This window comes from Delphinus delphis, chromosome 14 (assembly GCF_949987515.2).
Source record: "Delphinus delphis chromosome 14, mDelDel1.2, whole genome shotgun sequence".
Taxonomy (NCBI): domain Eukaryota; kingdom Metazoa; phylum Chordata; class Mammalia; order Artiodactyla; family Delphinidae; genus Delphinus; species Delphinus delphis.
This window is the reverse complement of record NC_082696.1, coordinates 26,458,994-26,477,324: the sequence shown is the minus strand read 5'-3', so window position 1 is coordinate 26,477,324 and position 18,331 is coordinate 26,458,994. Positions and strand designations below refer to the sequence as shown.

Genomic DNA, 18,331 nt, shown 5'->3' with positions numbered 1-18,331 from the left:
ATTTTGGTGTGTGTTGGGGTCCTGGAACCAGTCCCCTGCAGATACTAAGGGAGGACTGTATAGCGGGGGTTCTATATTAGAGGCTCTCATTTCTGGCTGCATATTAGACTCTTCCCTACGTATTTATAATACTCAGCTGGTGAATGCTCTGGATTAACTTTTGGGGGGCCAGGGGTTGAGACTCTGAAGGAAATTATTGCTTTTCTCTCCCCTCCCCTCAAAATGTATATACCCACAAAATACTGCATTGTGGACTTTCTGAAGCCCATCTGTGGACCTTGGTTTAAAGACCCCCCAGCTGGGGCTTCCCTGGTGGCGCAGTGGTTGAGAGTCCGCCTGCCGATGCAAGGGACACGGGTTCGTGCCCCGGTCCGGGAAGATCCCATGTGCCGCGGAGCGGCTGGGCCCGTGAGCCATGGCCACTAAGCCTGCGCGTCCAGAGCCTGTGTTCCGCAACAGGAGAGGCCACAACAGAGAGAGGCCCACGTACCGCAAAAAAAAAAAAAAAAAAAAGACCCCCAGCTGTAGATCAGCCCTAGGTGATACCAATGAAGCTGCTCCCAGGACCACACCTTGAGGACCAGTGCTGTGAGGATGGCAGTCATCTGTCTTACCAAGCCTTCCAGGTGATGCTAATGCATGCCAAAGCTTGAGAACTACTGCCCAATAGAAATGCCTCTAGGAAACTACAGTTTAATAGTATGCTTTTGTCTCAATTGAGGGTTGAGATGTTTATTTTAAAAACAGCCATATGAAGAATGACTTGTATCTCTTGTAAATCCACTCTTTTGGTATTGAATGCTTTTTGTAGTGGAGGTATATTATTATATATTTCTCTTATAGTCAAGTTCTAGAAAAAACTTTATCTCCTCTGATGAACTGGTAAATTTATTATGCTATTTGCTTATCTTACATTACTGTTTGCATTTGTCAGCTTTGCTGTCAGAAGGTGGAGATAGAGCTCAATTTCATACCCCATTTTAGCAGTTATTCTTAGCCTCTTTTTCCTAGTATAATTATCGGCCCCTATCCCCATTTCATGTGTGTTCTTTTAATGAAATGGCTTTTCTGTGGCCATGTTAAAGGATAATTTTCAAAATGGCAGTCATGGCTCTCATACAAATATAGCATGAACATGTGTCAAAGACCTTATGTAACTTGTGAAGGATTTTACAACTAGCTCAAAGGAGCCGAAGAAAAAACACATATAGGCAATTGCTGAATGTGAAAATGAATTTACTAATAGGTGCAGAACCGGTCAGTATCTATAAGGCAGTAACATTTAATGATTAGAATCATCTCTTGGGAGACAGGATGAGGCATCAGTTGCATCTCCACAGGACAACCTTCATTTGCAATTTTAATGGCTGAGAATCATTTGATTACTATCAGTTTTCTATAACTTTAGAGTTGTAAAATAATCCAGTCAAAGACATTGGAAGGCATAGACCCCTATAGAATCAGATAACCCTGTGGGGCTCTAGGACAATGCCAGCATTCTGCTGAAAGAACACCTAGCAATCTTTTTGCTGATTGCAATCTTTCACAGTTTTTCCTGACAGCAAGGTAAGGAGCAAAGAAATGAGTCCTCATATAGGAGACTGAAACGGAGAAAGAGGATCTTCGGTAGATGAGGAAGGAGATATCCTGTTATCGTCTTCTCATTCTCTATGCTGACTCTGGCCTTGAAGGAGTCTTCATGGCAGGAGTGCATTCCCAGGGATGGGAGGGAAAGATGGCTTGTTGTGGAGAAGCAGGATGAGACCTGGGAAAGATTCCTTGCTGTGTTTGACAAGCTAAAGCAATGAGTAGATCTCATCCAGTAAAGCAGATTTTTTATTATCATGTCATCTGTTTGTTTATTTTTTGGTCTTTTTGTTAACCCTTATTTTTAGCAGTCTTTTTTTTTTTTTTTTTTTAAATGTCTTTTAGGCTGGCCTCAGATAGGTAGTTTGGGAAATTAAGAAAAAGCCCCAGGGGCTTCCCTGGTGGCGCAGTGGTTGAGAATCTGCCTGCCAATGCAGGGGACACGGGTTCGAGCCCTGGTCTGGGAAGATCCCACATGCCGTGGAGCGGCTGGGCCCGTGAGGCACAACTACTGAGCCTGCGCGTCTGGAGCTTGTGCTCCGCAACAAGAGACACCGCGACAGTGAGAGGCCTGTGCACCGCGATGAAGAGTGGCCCCTGCTCGCCACAACTAGAGAAAGCCCACGCACAGAAACGAAGACCCAACACAGCCAAAAATAAATAAATAAATAAAATTAAAAAAGAAAAAGCCCCATGTTTACCCTAAGTTATAGAATGCCTTTAAGGCCATTGGGGTGGTGATGGTAATTAATGAGTGCCCCCTAACCCGAGACCCACAGCGACCACACCGTCACCTTTCTTTACCAGGAAGTCTCTACAGTGCCTTCCTTAGAGAATCTGGAGCTGCATTGTTAGTTTACTAAAGTGCTTCTTACCTTATTATTTTTTTAATTGTTAGCTTTTTAAAACTTATAGCACTAGATGGGGTTTAATTAATTAGTTAATGGAGAAATAGTGTTTGCATTAATTTGAGTCAATCTGTTCATAATTCTGTATCATTGCAGTTTTAAGTCTTTCTCATATTACCAATTAATGTAGTACAGAATTATGAACATTTGCTGATTCAGTGGCCTTGACATCTGTTTATAAGCTCTAAGTAATTAAGAAGCTGGATTGAAGGGTGCTAAATAGGGATTCAGAAAGGTAATTTACGGATACCTTATATTAGAAGCTTACGTCTCATTTCTCTGATCCTTTTCTCCATAGTAGTTGACACTTAACATACAGAAAGGCCCAGCACTTGGAAAAAAATATACATAGGTGAGACGGATAAATTTGTATAATGATCTTTATATTCCGTGGTATAAAAATTTACAGTTGCGGGCTTCCCTGGTGGCGCAGTGGTTGAGAGTCCGCCTGCCGATGCAAGGGACATGGGTTCGTGCCCCTGTCCGGGAAGATCCCACATGCAGAGCGGCTGGGCCCGTGAGTCATGGCGGCTGAGCCTGCGCGTCCGGAGCCTGTGCTCCGCAGCGGGAGAGGCCACAACAGTGAGAGGCCTGCGCCCCGCAAAAAAAAAAAAAAAAAAAAAATTTACAGTTGCAGGATTAGGCAGGTGATGAGTGTCAGTTGGCCTTTTGTGAGGCACTATTTTCAGTGGACAGACTCAACAGATTTAGGTTCTGGTTCCAACTCCGCTGCTCTAGTGTGGTTATGAGAAAAAATTAATCTCTGCAATCTTAATCTATAAAATACATTCTTTGAGCTAATCTTCATTGTGTCATTGTTACGACATGGAACATGACATGGTCCATGCCCTCAAAGAGCTGAAGACACATGTGTCAATAAATAAGCACAGCTGATTATTATAGGTACAGTGAATGACTTCACAGAGGAGGTAATGCTTAAATGGATTCTTCCCAAAAGAGGTGTCATCTCCAGGCAAAACAAGGTGAGGGGCAGAGGGAAAGGGAAGGAGAAAGAGGTTATTCAGGGGAGGGGATCAGTGAGAGGATAAGAGCACAGAGGCATGAACAAGATGCCAGGATTTGAGTGTGTGAGCCTGGTGCAGTGAGAATAAAAGAAGTGGGTAGCAACCAAATCTTGAAGAGTCTGGTTTTTAATGCTTAAATGAAAAAAGTTTGACTGAAAGGTCTCTAATGCTTTCTCTAGCTTGGATTCTGATCTGAGATATTGTTAATGAATGATAAGGAGTTAATATGTTCTGATTAATCTGAGCAGTTCCTGTATTCTATAGTGACAGCCAGGTAATTAGATTGACCAGGACTGTGAGTTCCCTTATATAACTTTCAGCCTTTGCAACCATTAAAGGATGGGAAATACAGTGCAAATAACTTTGGTCAATTCCCTCTCCTGCTACTTCATCCTTCATGTTACTATCTACATTTTTTCATTTCTTCTTCTTATTTTATTGTGGAAAATTTCAAATGTATAAAAAGCAAACAATAGGATAATGCACTTCCATTATCCAGCTTCAGCAATTATCAATCAACATTCTTGTTTTGTTTATTCCTCTACTCATGTCCCACTCCTCATTCATTATTATTATTGCTATTATTGTTGTTGTCATTATTATTCTTACTATTTTTAGGTATCATCTACATACACTGAAATGTACAAATCTTAGATATAGGTTTTTGACAGATACACTTGTGTAATCTACATCCCATCTCAATACAAAACATTTGCATCTTCCTCCAAAATTCCCTTGTACCCCTTTCCAGACTTTCCCTAGCCCCATCCCTCCCTCCAGCTGAAAAGACAAAACAAACCAAAGCCCTAGTTTTTTTTTTCATCTTAGATTAGTTTTGCCTGTTTTAGAACTTACATGACGGAATCTCCTGAATGTACTCTTTTGTTTCTGGCTTCTTTCCCTCCACTTATTATCTGTGGGATTCATCCATGTTCTCGTGCCCATCAGTAGTTCCCTCCATTGTTTTGCTTAGCAACATTCTGTTGCACGAATTTACTACAATTTGTTACCCATTCTTTTGTCTGTCTTTTGGTTGTTTCCAGTTATGCGGTATTGTGAATGAAGTTGCTGTGTACGTCCTTGCATACATTGCTTTGTGAAGATGTTTTCATTTCTGTTGGAAACCCCTCTAGGAATGGAATCACTAGGTATATGTTTAACTTTATAAGGAATGGGCAGTTTTCCAAAGAGTGGTTATACCAGCAAGGTATGAGAGTTAGAGCTGCTCTACATCCCTGCTAACATATGATATTGTCTAGCTAAAATTAAAATTTTAGCCCTTCTTATGAGTAAGTAGTGGAATCTCATGGTGGGTTTTATTTGCATTTCCTTGCTGCCTAATGATGGTGAATATTTTTATGTGCTTATTGGTCATTCATATATCTTTTTTTATCTGTTAATAAAATTTTTTTTTATTTGTGTTGTCTTTTTATTATTGAGTTATAGTTGTTCTTTATATATTGTGGATACAAGTTCTTTGCCAGATATATGTTTTGTGAACATTTTCTCCCATTCTGTGTTTTGCTTATTCGGTTTCTTAGCAGTGTCTTTTGATGAGCAAAAGTTTTATTTTTGATTGAGTCTAAGTTATCTAATTTTTATGGTTATTGCTTCCTGTTTAAGAAATCTTTACTCACCTTTAGATTGAGACTATATTCTCCTGTGTTTTCTTCTAAAAGCTTAATACCATTAGCTTTTATATTTCAGTCTGTGGGCCATCCATCTCAAATGAACTTTTGTTTATGGTGTGAAGTTGGGGTTGAGTTCATTTTTTTCCATATGGACATCCAGTTCTAGCATCATTTGTTGAAAAGACTCTTCTTTCCCTGTTGGATTGTTTTGGTACATTTGTTGAAAAGCAGCTGTCCGAGTGTGGGGTCTATTCCTGAGTATGTTCTGTTCCTTTGACCTACTTGTATATCCTTATTCCAGTATTGCATTGTCTTGATTACTGTAGTTTTATGATAAGTCTTGAGTCAGACAGTGTAAGTAGTATAACTTCGTTGTTCTTTGCCAAGATTTTTGTGGTTATTTTAGGTCCTCTGCCTTTCTACTTCAACTTTAAAAGTCACTTTCTCCATTTCTATTAAAAAGCCTGCTGGGATTATGAATTATTTATAAATTATTTGGGGGGAGAATTAACTTCTTAAATACTGAACCCATGAACGTGGTATATTTTCCATTTATTTGGGCCTTCTTTAATTTCTCTCAGCTGTGTTTTAGTGTGGACATTTTGCATATCTGTTGTTAAATGTGTTGCTAAGTATTTTGTTATTTGATGCTATTGTAAATTAATTTTTTGACTGTAATTTAAAAATTTTTTCTTGCTAGTATACAGAAATATGATTGATTTTATATAGTAATCTTATACCCTGAGACATTGCTACACTTACCAAATTTTTAACACACAGTTCCTGAGCACCATGAACTATCTTCCCTTCATGTTTTTATGTGACTTTTTGGACTCGAATGTCCATATCTCCCATGTCTGCCCCTAAAGAGGGCCAGTGTGAATGCCACGGCATTTGTGAAATCTTCTGACACTGCCCCAGTTGGATTCAAAGAGTTCCTCCCCTGAGACTCTCTATTAGAGCACTTTCCACTTTTGGTTTTGAATGAGCCATTCTTTGAAGGCAAGAGCTATACTTCACCTCCTTTTTTATCCCCACAATAGCTAGTATGATGCCTTGGTTCACAGTTTAGGAATGTATCTTTTCAACATTTATCTCAGGACCTATAGGGAATTATGTAGCTCTGCCAGGAAATCCTTACAGGCAACTTCAATCATTTGGAACCAGTCCCCAAAGTGTATCTTAAAAAGGGAAAATAGACCTTTTTTCAAAAACGTGTCCCTGTGTACTTCCTATTTAAAGAGATGTTCCCTGCTGGATGATCTACTTACACTCTAAAAGACTTAGGCTTTTCTGCCAGTTTTGAACATTTGTAGATTATGTTTCCTTTTTGTTTTCAGGTGGCTGACTGTGCTTGGGATGAAACAATAAAGATATATGATCCTATTTGTCTTACCATGCCTGCTTGAGATAAACTACTCAGAAACAAAGGATATGACTGAAGAACTGCTTAGCAGGAAATAAATGATTGATAACATAGAGTTTATGTTTTTATATACTATTCAGATTGAAAATTGAAAAATGTATTCTGGAATCAGTTTTGAGGAAGCTGATAAAGACTTTGGCTCACTATTTAAGCTTCTGGTACATGAGCCATATTTCTTAAAATCCTAAGGAATATTGAAGTTATGATATATCTTATAGTATCTATTAAAATATAACCTTTCTAGTATAAAATGGATTAAAATATGAGAGATCTATAGATTATATTGATATATTTCATTTTTAATTTGCCATTTTTGATGAAAATATCACTGCTGTTGATAAAAATCTCAATAAACTGCATCCCTTGATCATTTATGATTTTATGACACCCCCAACAAGGTTACTTTTTCTAATATAGTGTATATATATATATATATATATATAACACTATATAATATAGATATACCTATGGTTCAGTAACAGGGCTCTAATAATCACTGATTTATTCAGCAGTTATTTATTGAGCGTCTACTGTGTGCTTGATACATGGAATGAATGAGATTCTTTCAAGGACTGGTGTCTGTCATGCTTTAAGAACATGGATGCAGAGAGTTAAGAGCTTACATGTATTTTACATTTATTCAAATATTTTTAGATATTATACCCATGACCCTATGTCTCTCTTCCTATTTCTCTACAATCAGATTTTTAAAAAACTGGTCACTGGGCAAAAAGTCTTAGGTCCCACCAAGGTTTCAAGCAATTACCCTTGAAACTAAGTAATGAAAGCCCTAAGTAATGCTGTAAACCCTCCTTACTACCTCCCTAAGTCTTGAAAAACCTTTAGGTGTGACGACCTATAAAGAATTAGGTTAAAAGGGAAAAATTAGTGGAATAGACAACTTTGCATAACACTTATGTTTTTATATAATGTTAAAATAAAACGTTATAAATGGCGAAGATTGTCATTAAATTTTTAACAAGTTTTTGAGATTTTTTTAAAGAGCAAAATATACTTGTAGTAATCAGAACAAAGATAAATGTAAATGTATGTATATTGTCTAATTTACATATTTCCCTGTTTACTTGTTACAGAAAAAAAAGTAAGCTTACAAAACACAAAAACAAGCCCACAGGAACAAAAGGAGACATAAAGTGGAGCCAGGAGTGGGCTTGAAAATATATGCCTTAAAGTCCCAGAAAGTTGCCACTGGCAGCATAAATGGGAAGTCTGGTCAAGTACACAATGCTGCCCAAGGCCTGAGGGCAAGGACTTCGTCCTAGTCCCTGGCTTGGCCCTAGCACCATGCCTGGCACGTAGAAAGTGCTCAATGCATATTTGTCAAATGAATGAATGGTCTCACAGAAAGTATAACTCTTTTCAGTTCTTAGACCAATCAGTGCTAATTGTTTTTGAGAGGCCCCCATAGAGAGGACACTGCTTCACATGAATGTCTTGTAAGGAACAAGGTGCTCAAACACATCCTTCGATGGGTCACGATTATTAGGTTGGTTCGTAGAGCTGCTCTGTGTTGCATGCAGTTCAATAAAAGTGGGTTCACAGTGAATGTTCTCTGTATCGGCAGAATTTATAATAGACCTTTTTAAATACCTAACCCAGATCATATTTACAGTGAAATGAAATTACTTATTTTTCTTTTAGAATGCAAGAGATTTTATTAAAATAATCTACCATGTATCATTTGAAACAAATACTTGTGATTTAAAAACTAATATCTCTCTTGATTTATTTCCCCTCTATTTCAGGGAGGTTAGAGATGTTTAGAACCCTAACTTCATAATACTTAACTCAGGTGCTTGGAGTCTCTCAATCTGAAGGAGGGTGGGTGAACATTTCTTCAGTGAGTTCCCTGAGCTAGGATTGGCAAACTAGAGGAAAAGGAGCTGGATTGTGTCCTGAAAGGGAATGCACATGATTTTGGAATTCTTGGTAATTCACAAGCCGAGCAGCCTCTGGATTTTAGAGGACAACCAGTCATTCTTCTAGTTGGGAAAATTAGAATTTGTCTCCTGGCAACTGAGTTCTTGGGTTTCATCCTGCCTGCCTCCCCAAGTTCCTCCTGCACCTGCAGTGACAGCACAGCACTGAGGAGTGGATGCAGGAAAGGGGAACTCAGGTCACTGAGCATCTTCTGTGATCTGGGCATTACATGAGATGCTTTCTGTATCTAATCCCCTTTAATCTTTATAACGTCCCTGCAAGGAAGCCCTCCCATTTTCCAGACAAGGAAACGAAGGCTCTCGGGAGTCATAGCGGAAATGTGGAGCTGGAATTTGAAATCTGCTATGACTGGGTCTGGTCCTGCCATGTGGCCACCTTTTCCTAGGAATAACAGAAGTTGGCCCACTGAGAAATAGTAAAGCTGTGGGACACGCTGGTGACTAGATCCTGATCATTCCTGAGAAAACTGGCAAAATTGTGTTTCCAAGTCTAAAGCGCTAAGAAGCTGACCCTGGGTCTGGGGTGACCCTAAAGTATATCAACCCCAGGGAGACCCAGGCTGAGAGCCAGCCATCCCTTCTGCCTTTGGCAGTGAGTGTTCTCTGCATATCTTAGCTATAATTTGACTCTTCCAGCAATGAACTCATTAATTTCTTACTTAACTGGCCTCTTCTTGAAAGAGATAATCCACTTACGTGTTTTTGACTTCCATACTGACTACTCCCAAATCTCCTGCCTTCCCCACTTGGGTCTCCCTCAGCCTTTGCACTCATTTTCTTTCAACCAAATTCATCTTGCTCACCAAATGGGCTCCTCCTGCACATGCTTTTTTCATTTGTTATCAATACTGTCTACCCAGGCTCTCAAGCTAAAGACCTAGATGCCATCCTTGTTCCTTTCCTTATTCCCACCTCTCCAGTCGAAGGCACATCAAATAGGTCACTAAGTCCTATCCCTCTCACACCCTAAATACTTCTCCATTCTGTCTCTTCCCCTCAATCCAAACACCACTGCCCTAGTTCAAGCCGTCATTAGCTTTTCTCTGGATGATCACAACAGCTTCCTAAATGATGTGTCTGTTTCAAGTTCTGTACACTTGGAGTCATCCTCTTCAACACAGCTGCCGGAGGCTGATCTGAAGTGCAATCTGACTACGTCAATTTCAGTGTAAACCTTTTCTCTGCTTATAAGATTGTCTACGGGAAAAAGTTCAAGCTTACTAACCAGGCGGCCAAAGTCCTCTGGGGCTAGCCCTTGCCACTCTCTGCAGCGTGGCTTCTCTCCACATTGTCACGAACTTTGTGCTCCAGCAGCACCAGTGTGCTCACTAACTCCCTGTGTAAATAATGCAGGTTTTCATTTCTATCTTAGCTTAAGGTAGTCCAGGTGCCTGCATTACCCTGCTCTTGGCTTGGCAAATTCTTACCCATCATTTATTTGAAAGTCATGTGAAATGACTAAAGAAAAAGTTTGACAACACACAAAAATTAAAATAGCAAAACACACTCTTAGCAAAGCTAAAAGAAGACATATTGGAAGGATATATTTGCAACATATGTAACAAATGATTTAATATCCAGAATTTATAAAGAGCTCTTAAAAATCACTAAGAAGACAACCAAACATAAAAGCAACAAAGGATATCAATAGGAAAACAAGTGTTTAATATACTGCAAAAGGATACTTAGTTGAACTTTGTCTCATTGATGACAAAGACTTCTTTTGCTTATTAGTTTGGCAGACATTTAAAATATTGATACTATCCAATATCGGTTAAAGCGAAAGTACCGTTATACACCTTCTTGGAAGGCAGTTTGGCAACGAAGGTTTTAAATTAGCCATTGACCCAGCAGTTTCAGGTCTAGGATTCCCTGCCTGTACCCACCAAATCCTTACAGAAGTATCTAAGAACAAATTTCCAAGGGTAATCATTACATCAGTGTTTGGTAAAACCTAGACGCCTGTCTGGAGAAGAAAGATTGTATGACAGAACAGTCATTTAAAGAATAAGGTAGAACTGTGTGTGCTGACATGGAAAAACAGATTGTTATTGATATGTGTGTTATCTGTTTCTGTGTAACAAATCACCCCAAAACTTAGCAGCTTAAAGCAACAAACATTTATTTATCTTACAGTTTCTAGAGGTTTGGAATCCAGGAGTAGTTTAGCTGCATTGTTTTCGTTTAGGCTTAGGTTTTCTCATGACATTGCAGTTAAGCCCGTCACCTAGGTCTGCAGACATCTGAAGCTCAACTGGGGCTGAAGGGTCAGCTTCCAAAGTCACTTACGTGATTGTTAGCTGGCCTCAGATGCTCACTGTAGAACCCTGCACTGGCTGGCTGAGTGTCCCTACGACATGGCATCTGGCTTTCCTCCAGACTGGATGATACAAGAGAAAGAGAAAATTCAAGATGGAAGCCTCGGTCTTCTGCACACTAATCTCAGGAGTAATGCCATCACCTCTGCTGCATTCTACTGGGCACTCAGACTGACTGTTGTACAATGTGGGCGGGGTTAACAGGAGTGCGAATATGAGGAAGCCAGCCATCTCTGGGGGCTGTCTTGGAGGCTGGTTACCACAATATGCTTTTATAGACAAATGTGTGTGATATCCTAATTTTGTTTTTTTTAAAGGGAGAATTACGTATGTATACATATGTGCACAAGAAAAACTGAAAGGTTCATGCCAAACTCTCAACAGTAGCCAGCTCCATGTAGTGGGACTGGGGGTGGGGAATACTGAAGACAGCATGTTCACTTATTACTTACAAAGTTTGTTTTCCTTTTATGTACTATAATGAGCATGTATTACTTTTACAATTAAAATAATGAAATAAGACCGTATTTCCTTCTCCAGGAAGCCTTCTAGGACACACTTCTCAAGCCGATGCTATTGCCCTCCTCAGCACTCTCCTTTCTGCCACAGGCCCCCACTGTTGCATGAGTGTCATTGTGTTGCCTCACCTCCCTCTGTGTATCCCTGAGGACTAAGATGAGTGCTCATCTTTGAATCCTCTGTGGCTAACAGACTGCCTGGTACAAAATACTAGCTCTGTATATGTTTGTTGAATGAATGAGCTAAAGGATTTATTTAATGCCATCAGAATTTATTGTGTAGCTCCAAAGGTAATGGAGGTTGAGTCTTGACCCTTGATACCAGTAGGTCAAATAGCTTTTTGACCTTCAGATCTACATTCATGTTCAATTAACCTTGCTAAACATAGTATTCTTTTTTTTTCTTTTTGTTATATTTGGTTCTCTATATCAGATTTGTTATCAATTGTTTGGTTAATGTAATCTGATATCTATTTATATATGCTTATATATTTTGAAGGCCTGAAAAACTGTCATAGTCCCATGAAATTAAAGAAAATAGTTACTGAATGAAACCCTCTCCTCATTTTCTCCCAAATACAAGCCTGTAGTGGACAATTAATACTTTTTTAAAAATATTTTTAAGCCATTTAGAGTTGGGTTTTTTTTTTTTTTAACACACATAGTATTCTTACTTTTCCCATTTTTCCTTAGAAGATTTCCCATTTTTCTTTTAGGAGATTATCTAGTAACTGGTGTGGGAGATGGTATTAAATTTTTTTTAAATGAAAGCCCTAATGGAAAAAATTATATGCAGTAAAATGGAGAAAATGTACTGTTTCATGCCAATGTAGGTTTCAAACATTAAGCTAAATATTCTTGCCTAAATGAGAAGGGTAAGAGAGCTGAATCAGCCCCAAATCTTTTACCTAATGTTAGTATCACAAATGGAAGCAATTATAATTGCTGGCAGAAATGAATCATTCCAAAACTAGGTCTGTGCAGACAATTCTTTATATTCACTTAATATGGCTTAAAACAACCATCCTTTAATTGGAATAGTCCCCAGAAGTGGAAATGTGTTATTAGCTGATGCTGTCTTTAAAAAATTAATTTTCAAAGTTTTTATCTGAGTGTACTATGAATATATGCTTATACCACCACACATATAAACATAAATTTCAACTGTTGCTTCAAACCTCATTATTTTCTAAAGGAAGAACATCAACACTTGAAAAACAGAGTCTCTGAAATAGCCAATAGTGTGTAACCATAGCTTGTAGCTACAAAACCCAAGAATTCGCCAGGGAACCGGAAGCACAGTTTTCAGTATAATGCTTTCCGGTTGCCACAGGGGGCCATTCCGCAAGCATTTTATTGAGTGCCCACTTCTGGGGGCCTACTAGGCCCTGGGCATACCAGCAGGAGGACTGGTCGAGACCAAGCGCTCTCCCACCAAAGGGAGCTCCCAGCACACACAAAGCTGCCGCAGATGAAGGACTGCAGTGATGCTACCAGTCCCTGATGTAAACTGTTATTTTGCTGCTGCGGCAATAATAATCGCGGCTTCAACATCTGGGCTGGAAGCGTTACGTTTAGCACAGAAGTGGAAATATGGAGGAGAAAACAAAAGAATTAGTAGGGAAATGTGCCGTGTGTATTAGGGCAATGTGGTGGTTAGAAGGTTGGGATCCCAGTGGGGGTGGGTGGGTAATAGAAGTGAAGGAAAAGAGAGGTAGGGCGCCGCGATCTCGCGCGCTCTTCCTCGCTCCGGAATCCTGGCCAAGCCGGTAATTTTTAGGCAGCGCGAAAACTAAACTGTGCTCTTAGTGGTGACCTCTGCTGAGCGAACCCGCTATTGCTACCGAGTTTACGGTCCGGACATTACTTTCCAGGGAACGAAATTCAGATCGTAGGGACACAGAAGTCTTGCACCTGCAGAAAATAAGAATTTCATTCTTTTTACTCTTAGCCAAGTAAGAAGTAAACAGTTCACAAGTCCTGTGGGAGACAGACATGCCCTGGGCCGGGGAGGCAGGAGGTAGGGGTTGTCCTCCCCAAAGCGGCCCGTGACGGTTCCGCAGGTGGCGGTCGGTTCCAGGGCATCCAGAGAAAGCTCGGCTCTACGTCCGCGTTCTGCCCCTGGGACCACGCCCTCCCTCCCCTGCTTCCACCCACACCCCATTCCCCAGAGCGGCCAGTCTCTCCCCGCTCACCCCTGGGAACCGTTGCCCCGGCGATCCTCCGGAACTAGTAGAGGCTACTTGGACTTAGTTTCTGCTGTTTTGCCTATTTCACATCTTTGCCTCACTTGGAATAGGCGTCCCTGTCCCCGGCCCCAGGCTCGGCTGCCCAGCGAGGCCACGGCGCCCCCGGGAACCTCCCCCCGCCCCTAGCCGCGAGCGTAATTCCAGGTCCCTCCTCGGAAGGCGCACAGGCAGAAGAGCGTGTCGCCCGGGACTGGGAGGGACCAGCTTCCCGCTCTAAATAAAGCACGTCCCGGCGGCGGCCCGGGGCCCTGGGCTCCTTCGATATTGGGGCGTTGGCGCGCGAGAATCCGTGAGCCCCGCAGCCCGCTGGCACCGACCTTTTCCCCTTCCCTGGCCGGCAGCTGAACAGGGTCCCGCGGCTGCGCCGGGAGGAACCGTGGGTGGGAAAGCCGCTGCAGCTCAGGGGGAAGGGGGCCGAGGGAGCTGTCACTTGTTGCGGCTAATGAACGGTGCCCGACCGTGGAACGCAGCTGTTTCTAAAGTCTTTAGCTGTGCCCGCGATCCCCCAGCCTGCGCCCCTCAGCTCGGAGCCGGGAAGCAAGGGCAAGCGGGAGCAGCTGGCCATGCGGGAGAACAGAGGACCGCGCCCCGAGAGCCCGCCTGGCTGGGTGCTAGGTGCCCGAGGGGCGCAGGTCCGGTCCCGCTTGCGGCCGCTGCCGGGGCTTCCAACCGCAGAGCGTCCTCCCTGACGGGGAAACCGCACGGGACACAACCCAACGCAGCTCGTCACCTACTTACAAATCGCTGTCGCTAGGATTCCCGCCACTCCTCTCAGACCAGCCCCCCACCCCTGCCACTTTTCGGAGTCCCCCGCCCCCGTCACTGCCTCCCCGGAGCTGCGGGGCAGTCGGACGCGGAGCCGCAGAGCCGCGAGGACGCCCGGCTGGAGCTGCCCTTTTGCAGCCGAGCCGGCGCCCCCTGCCCTTCACCGTGGTGTTGGGCGGGCTCCCCTGCCGCCCTCGCTCCGCTCCTCTCGGCTCTCTTCCCCGCTCTCCTTCCGCAGGTCTCGGAGCTCCACCACCGCCGGGTGCGGCGGGGCAGGCGCGATGCGGCAGCTGTGCCGGGGCCGCGTGCTGGGCATCTCGGTGGCCATCGCGCACGGGGTCTTCTCGGGCTCCCTCAACATCCTGCTCAAGTTCCTCATCAGCCGCTACCAGTTCACCTTCCTGACCCTGGTGCAGTGCCTGACCAGCTCCACCGCGGCGCTGAGCCTGGAGCTGCTGCGGCGCCTCGGGTTCATCGCTGTGCCCCCGTTTGGCCTGAGCCTGGCTCGCTCCTTCGCGGGGGTCACCGTGCTCTCCACGCTGCAGTCCAGCCTCACGCTCTGGTCCCTGCGCGGCCTCAGCCTGCCTATGTACGTGGTCTTCAAGCGCTGCCTGCCCCTGGTCACCATGCTCATCGGCGTCCTGGTGCTCAAGAACGGCGCGCCCTCGCCGGGGGTGCTCGCGGCCGTGCTCATCACCACTTGCGGCGCGGCGCTGGCAGGTGAGCGGGACCCGCGCGGACCCCCGGTACACCCCACCCCACCAGTCAGAGACCGCGGAGATCACTTAGGGCAAAGCCCTCACTTCCAGATGGGGAGACTGAGGCAGAGAGAGGCGGAAAGCTTTGAACGTGGTCGCTCGGCTCGAAAACGGTACTTCTGAGACCCAGCAGAGCCTTCCCCAGGGTTCCGGCCTCCCCCTTTCAGAGCCCCCTCCCCCGCCCCCCGTCCTGGCTTCCGACCCCCGCCCGTCTCACTCCGTATCGCCCTTCCGTTCTCGCCCTCACCCTTCCGTCTTCCCCCTTTATTCGTTCCTTCCTCCGGGAGGGGTGGGAGAGCAGCCTGAGCCTGGGAGCTAGAGTCCCCAGACCAAGACGGATGGAGGAGGCCGTGAACTTCCCTGGGTCACTCGGGGCCGGAGTAGGGAGGGACGACGGGAGCCAAGCTGGAGCCACGGGGCTCGTTTGGGATATCCGGCGCCGCGCGGGGGCCTGCGGGCGCGAGGCAGAGGCAACTGGATTGAGACCCGTGCGGGCCGGGCTTGGAGGACTGAGCGAGATGGGAGCTGGCGAAGCGGGGTGCCTTCATTCGAGGGTCGAGGGGAGGGTGTTCTTCGCCCGGTTCCCAGCCCGCCGGCGGTTAGAAGCCACTAGCCGGGGCCCGCTCGCTCCTCCGGTGCCCCCCGGAGGCGACAGGCGTACCACGTGCCTGGGTGACATCCGTGCCAGCTCGGGAAGCCACAGCGCCTACCCCGAGGGCATCTGCGCTGTCCTGGGCCTCTGTCTTGGATAGAGGTAGACGGGAGACCCCCGGGGATAAGGAAGGGAAGGAGCGCCTCTCCTGCCTCGAACTGGGCATTGGCTGAACTTGGCTCTTCCTTTCGATAAGCGTGGGTAGAGCTGGGCGCGAACCCTGTCTACTTTCCAACAGACGCCTTTGCCCCAGTGGGTACCCACCCTTGCCAACCCGGTGTCTCCTCTTTTTCCTTCCTGCCCTGGCTCCTCCGGCCTCTTGATGCGCTCCAGGAGCCGGCGACCTGACCGGCGACCCCATCGGGTACGTGACGGGCGTGCTGGCGGTGCTGGTGCACGCCGCCTACCTGGTGCTCATCCAGAAGGCGAGCGCCGACACGGAGCACGGGCCGCTCACCGCGCAGTACGTCATCGCTGTCTCCGCCACCCCGCTGCTGGTCATCTTCTCCTTCGCCAGCAGCGACTCTATCCACGCCTGGACCTTCCCCGGCTGGAAGGACCCGGCCATGGTGTGCATCTTCGTGGCCTGCATCCTGATCGGCTGTGCCATGAACTTCACTACGCTGCACTGCACCTACATCAACTCAGCAGTGACCACCAGCTTCGTGGGGGTGGTGAAGAGCATCGCCACCATCACGGTGGGTATGGTGGCCTTCAGCGATGTGGAGCCCACCTCTCTATTCATTGCCGGAGTCGTGGTGAACACCCTGGGCTCCATTATTTACTGCGTGGCCAAATTTTTGGAAACCAGAAAGCAAAGCAATTACGAGGACTTGGAGACGCAGCCTGGGGGAGAGGAGGCGCAGCCAAGTGGAGACCAGCTGCCGTTCGGCTTGGAGGAGCTGCCCGCGGAGGGTGGAAGTGGCGGGTCGGAAGGTGGGACGGCAGCAGGTGGCTCCACTCAGCAGGGTGGGCAAGAGGCGAGGGGCGGCCCCAGAGGAGTCCCGCTGGTGGCCGGGAGCTCGCAGATCTCACACAGTCCTGCAGAAGTGAGCAAGAGGTCATTAAAGGATACTTACCTGGAAGTGTGGAGGTTAGTTAGGGGAACCAAGTACATGAAGAAGGATTATTTGATAGAAAATGAAGAGTTACCCAGTCCTTGAAAAGGAAATGCATATATGTATATATGTACATACACTTATTTTCTATGTTAGAGATGACATATTTTAATGAGGAGCCGCCCAATATTTTGCTTTGAGGAGTGGGGAAGGGAAGCAAAGAAAGAAGCTGAAACGCCTGACAGCAACAAAATTAGCAACGGCGTGTGAATAATTTAGCGCGAGTTTAGCCGAGCATCACAGAGACAAAAGAATGTGAAGGTGACTAACAAATTAAGGCAGGGTTTCCGGCTGCAGACTCCTGGCAAATTTTTTTCATTATGACCATAACCACGTATCTGCATGTACCAAGAGTCCTTCAACCACCCCCTACAAAGATGGAGTGTAGAAATGATGGCAGCGCTTAGTAACCTCAAAGATTACATGCAGGGGCACCTTTTTGATGATAGTTAGATCTATAGTTTTTATGGCCAACTGGGAAGAGTATATTATTGAAATGACATTTTTAAATACACTGATGTTTACTGTTTATAGTCATCTGAAATATGTTTCCTCTAATATTTCCTCACTTTTAAAAAATATATAAGTGCTCTACTATTCTATTATATATTGGTAGAAAATGTTAAAGCTATTTTGAAACTGAATCCTTAGCTTTCATCATGAAGTTTAAAGTTGGCTTTTAGTAATTATAAAAACAATTGGAGAGGTTGTTTTGGTTCATTGCTTTATAATATTTATTACTGAATGCCATAACCTTTTTAAAAAACAGTTTGACTGTGTCCAGTATTCTCTCAAGGAAATGCAACGGCTGACGTATAATTCAGTATTAACTGAAACCGAAACAGAAATGAGACCGTTCTGTTAAGCTAGGCCTTTCAAGTTGCACTGCACATCCAAACCGTGTTACAAAAAGAGCAACTGCTATATTCACTTTATGATATTTTTCTATCTTAAATTTGTCAAAATAAAGTATGAGTCTCTCTGCTAAAAGGGATAATGTTAGAAATTTGTTCTAGACACATCTGTGTCCTCTTGCTGTTGTGTGGCGTGTGTTTGCCTTCCATGGTGGTGTTTTAGTCTCTGGGATGCAGGGCCCATCCCATCAGGAGCTTCCTAAATTAGCATGGCAGTTTGGTTTCAAACAACAACAGCATCAAAACACTCTCATTTTCCAGTCAAGGAAAAGTAAAGTAAAATAAAGTCCTGCCTCATGCTGCAGTGTGAAAGCCATCCACAGCTGACTTCAGTTAACATAGAGTTTGAGACATAATAGTAGCGGGCAGCCAGGGGGAAGTCTTCCTGTCAGCCCTCTCCTGGAGAGGTACTTGGAGGGTGAAGACACTCATTATTTGCCAGCATATTTCTGAGAGTCTCAGATGGTGGCGTCCTTTATTTTTCTTTATTTTTCCAAAAAT

At 44.6% G+C, this 18,331-nt stretch overlaps 2 protein-coding genes across 2 annotated transcripts in view; both read left to right on the top strand.

The window, feature by feature from the left end:
- The window catches only part of PEX7 (peroxisomal biogenesis factor 7), a 91,252-nt gene extending 79,088 nt beyond the window's left edge, over positions 1-12,164 (top strand). Inside the window, exon 10 of the mRNA XM_060029909.1 lies at positions 6,492-12,164. Coding sequence (XP_059885892.1) covers positions 6,492-6,560 — 69 coding nt within the window. The 3' untranslated portion in view covers positions 6,561-12,164. The remainder of the gene's footprint in view (positions 1-6,491) is intronic.
- A 2,505-nt stretch (positions 12,165-14,669) lies between these two features.
- SLC35D3 (solute carrier family 35 member D3) lies at positions 14,670-17,905 on the top strand. Its single transcript, XM_060030516.1, has 2 exons — positions 14,670-15,108; positions 16,132-17,905. Exons 1-2 carry the CDS (start codon positions 14,670-14,672, stop codon positions 16,959-16,961), a joined length of 1,269 nt encoding a protein of 422 aa, XP_059886499.1. The 3' UTR covers positions 16,962-17,905.
- Positions 17,906-18,331: the final 426 nt, after the last annotated feature.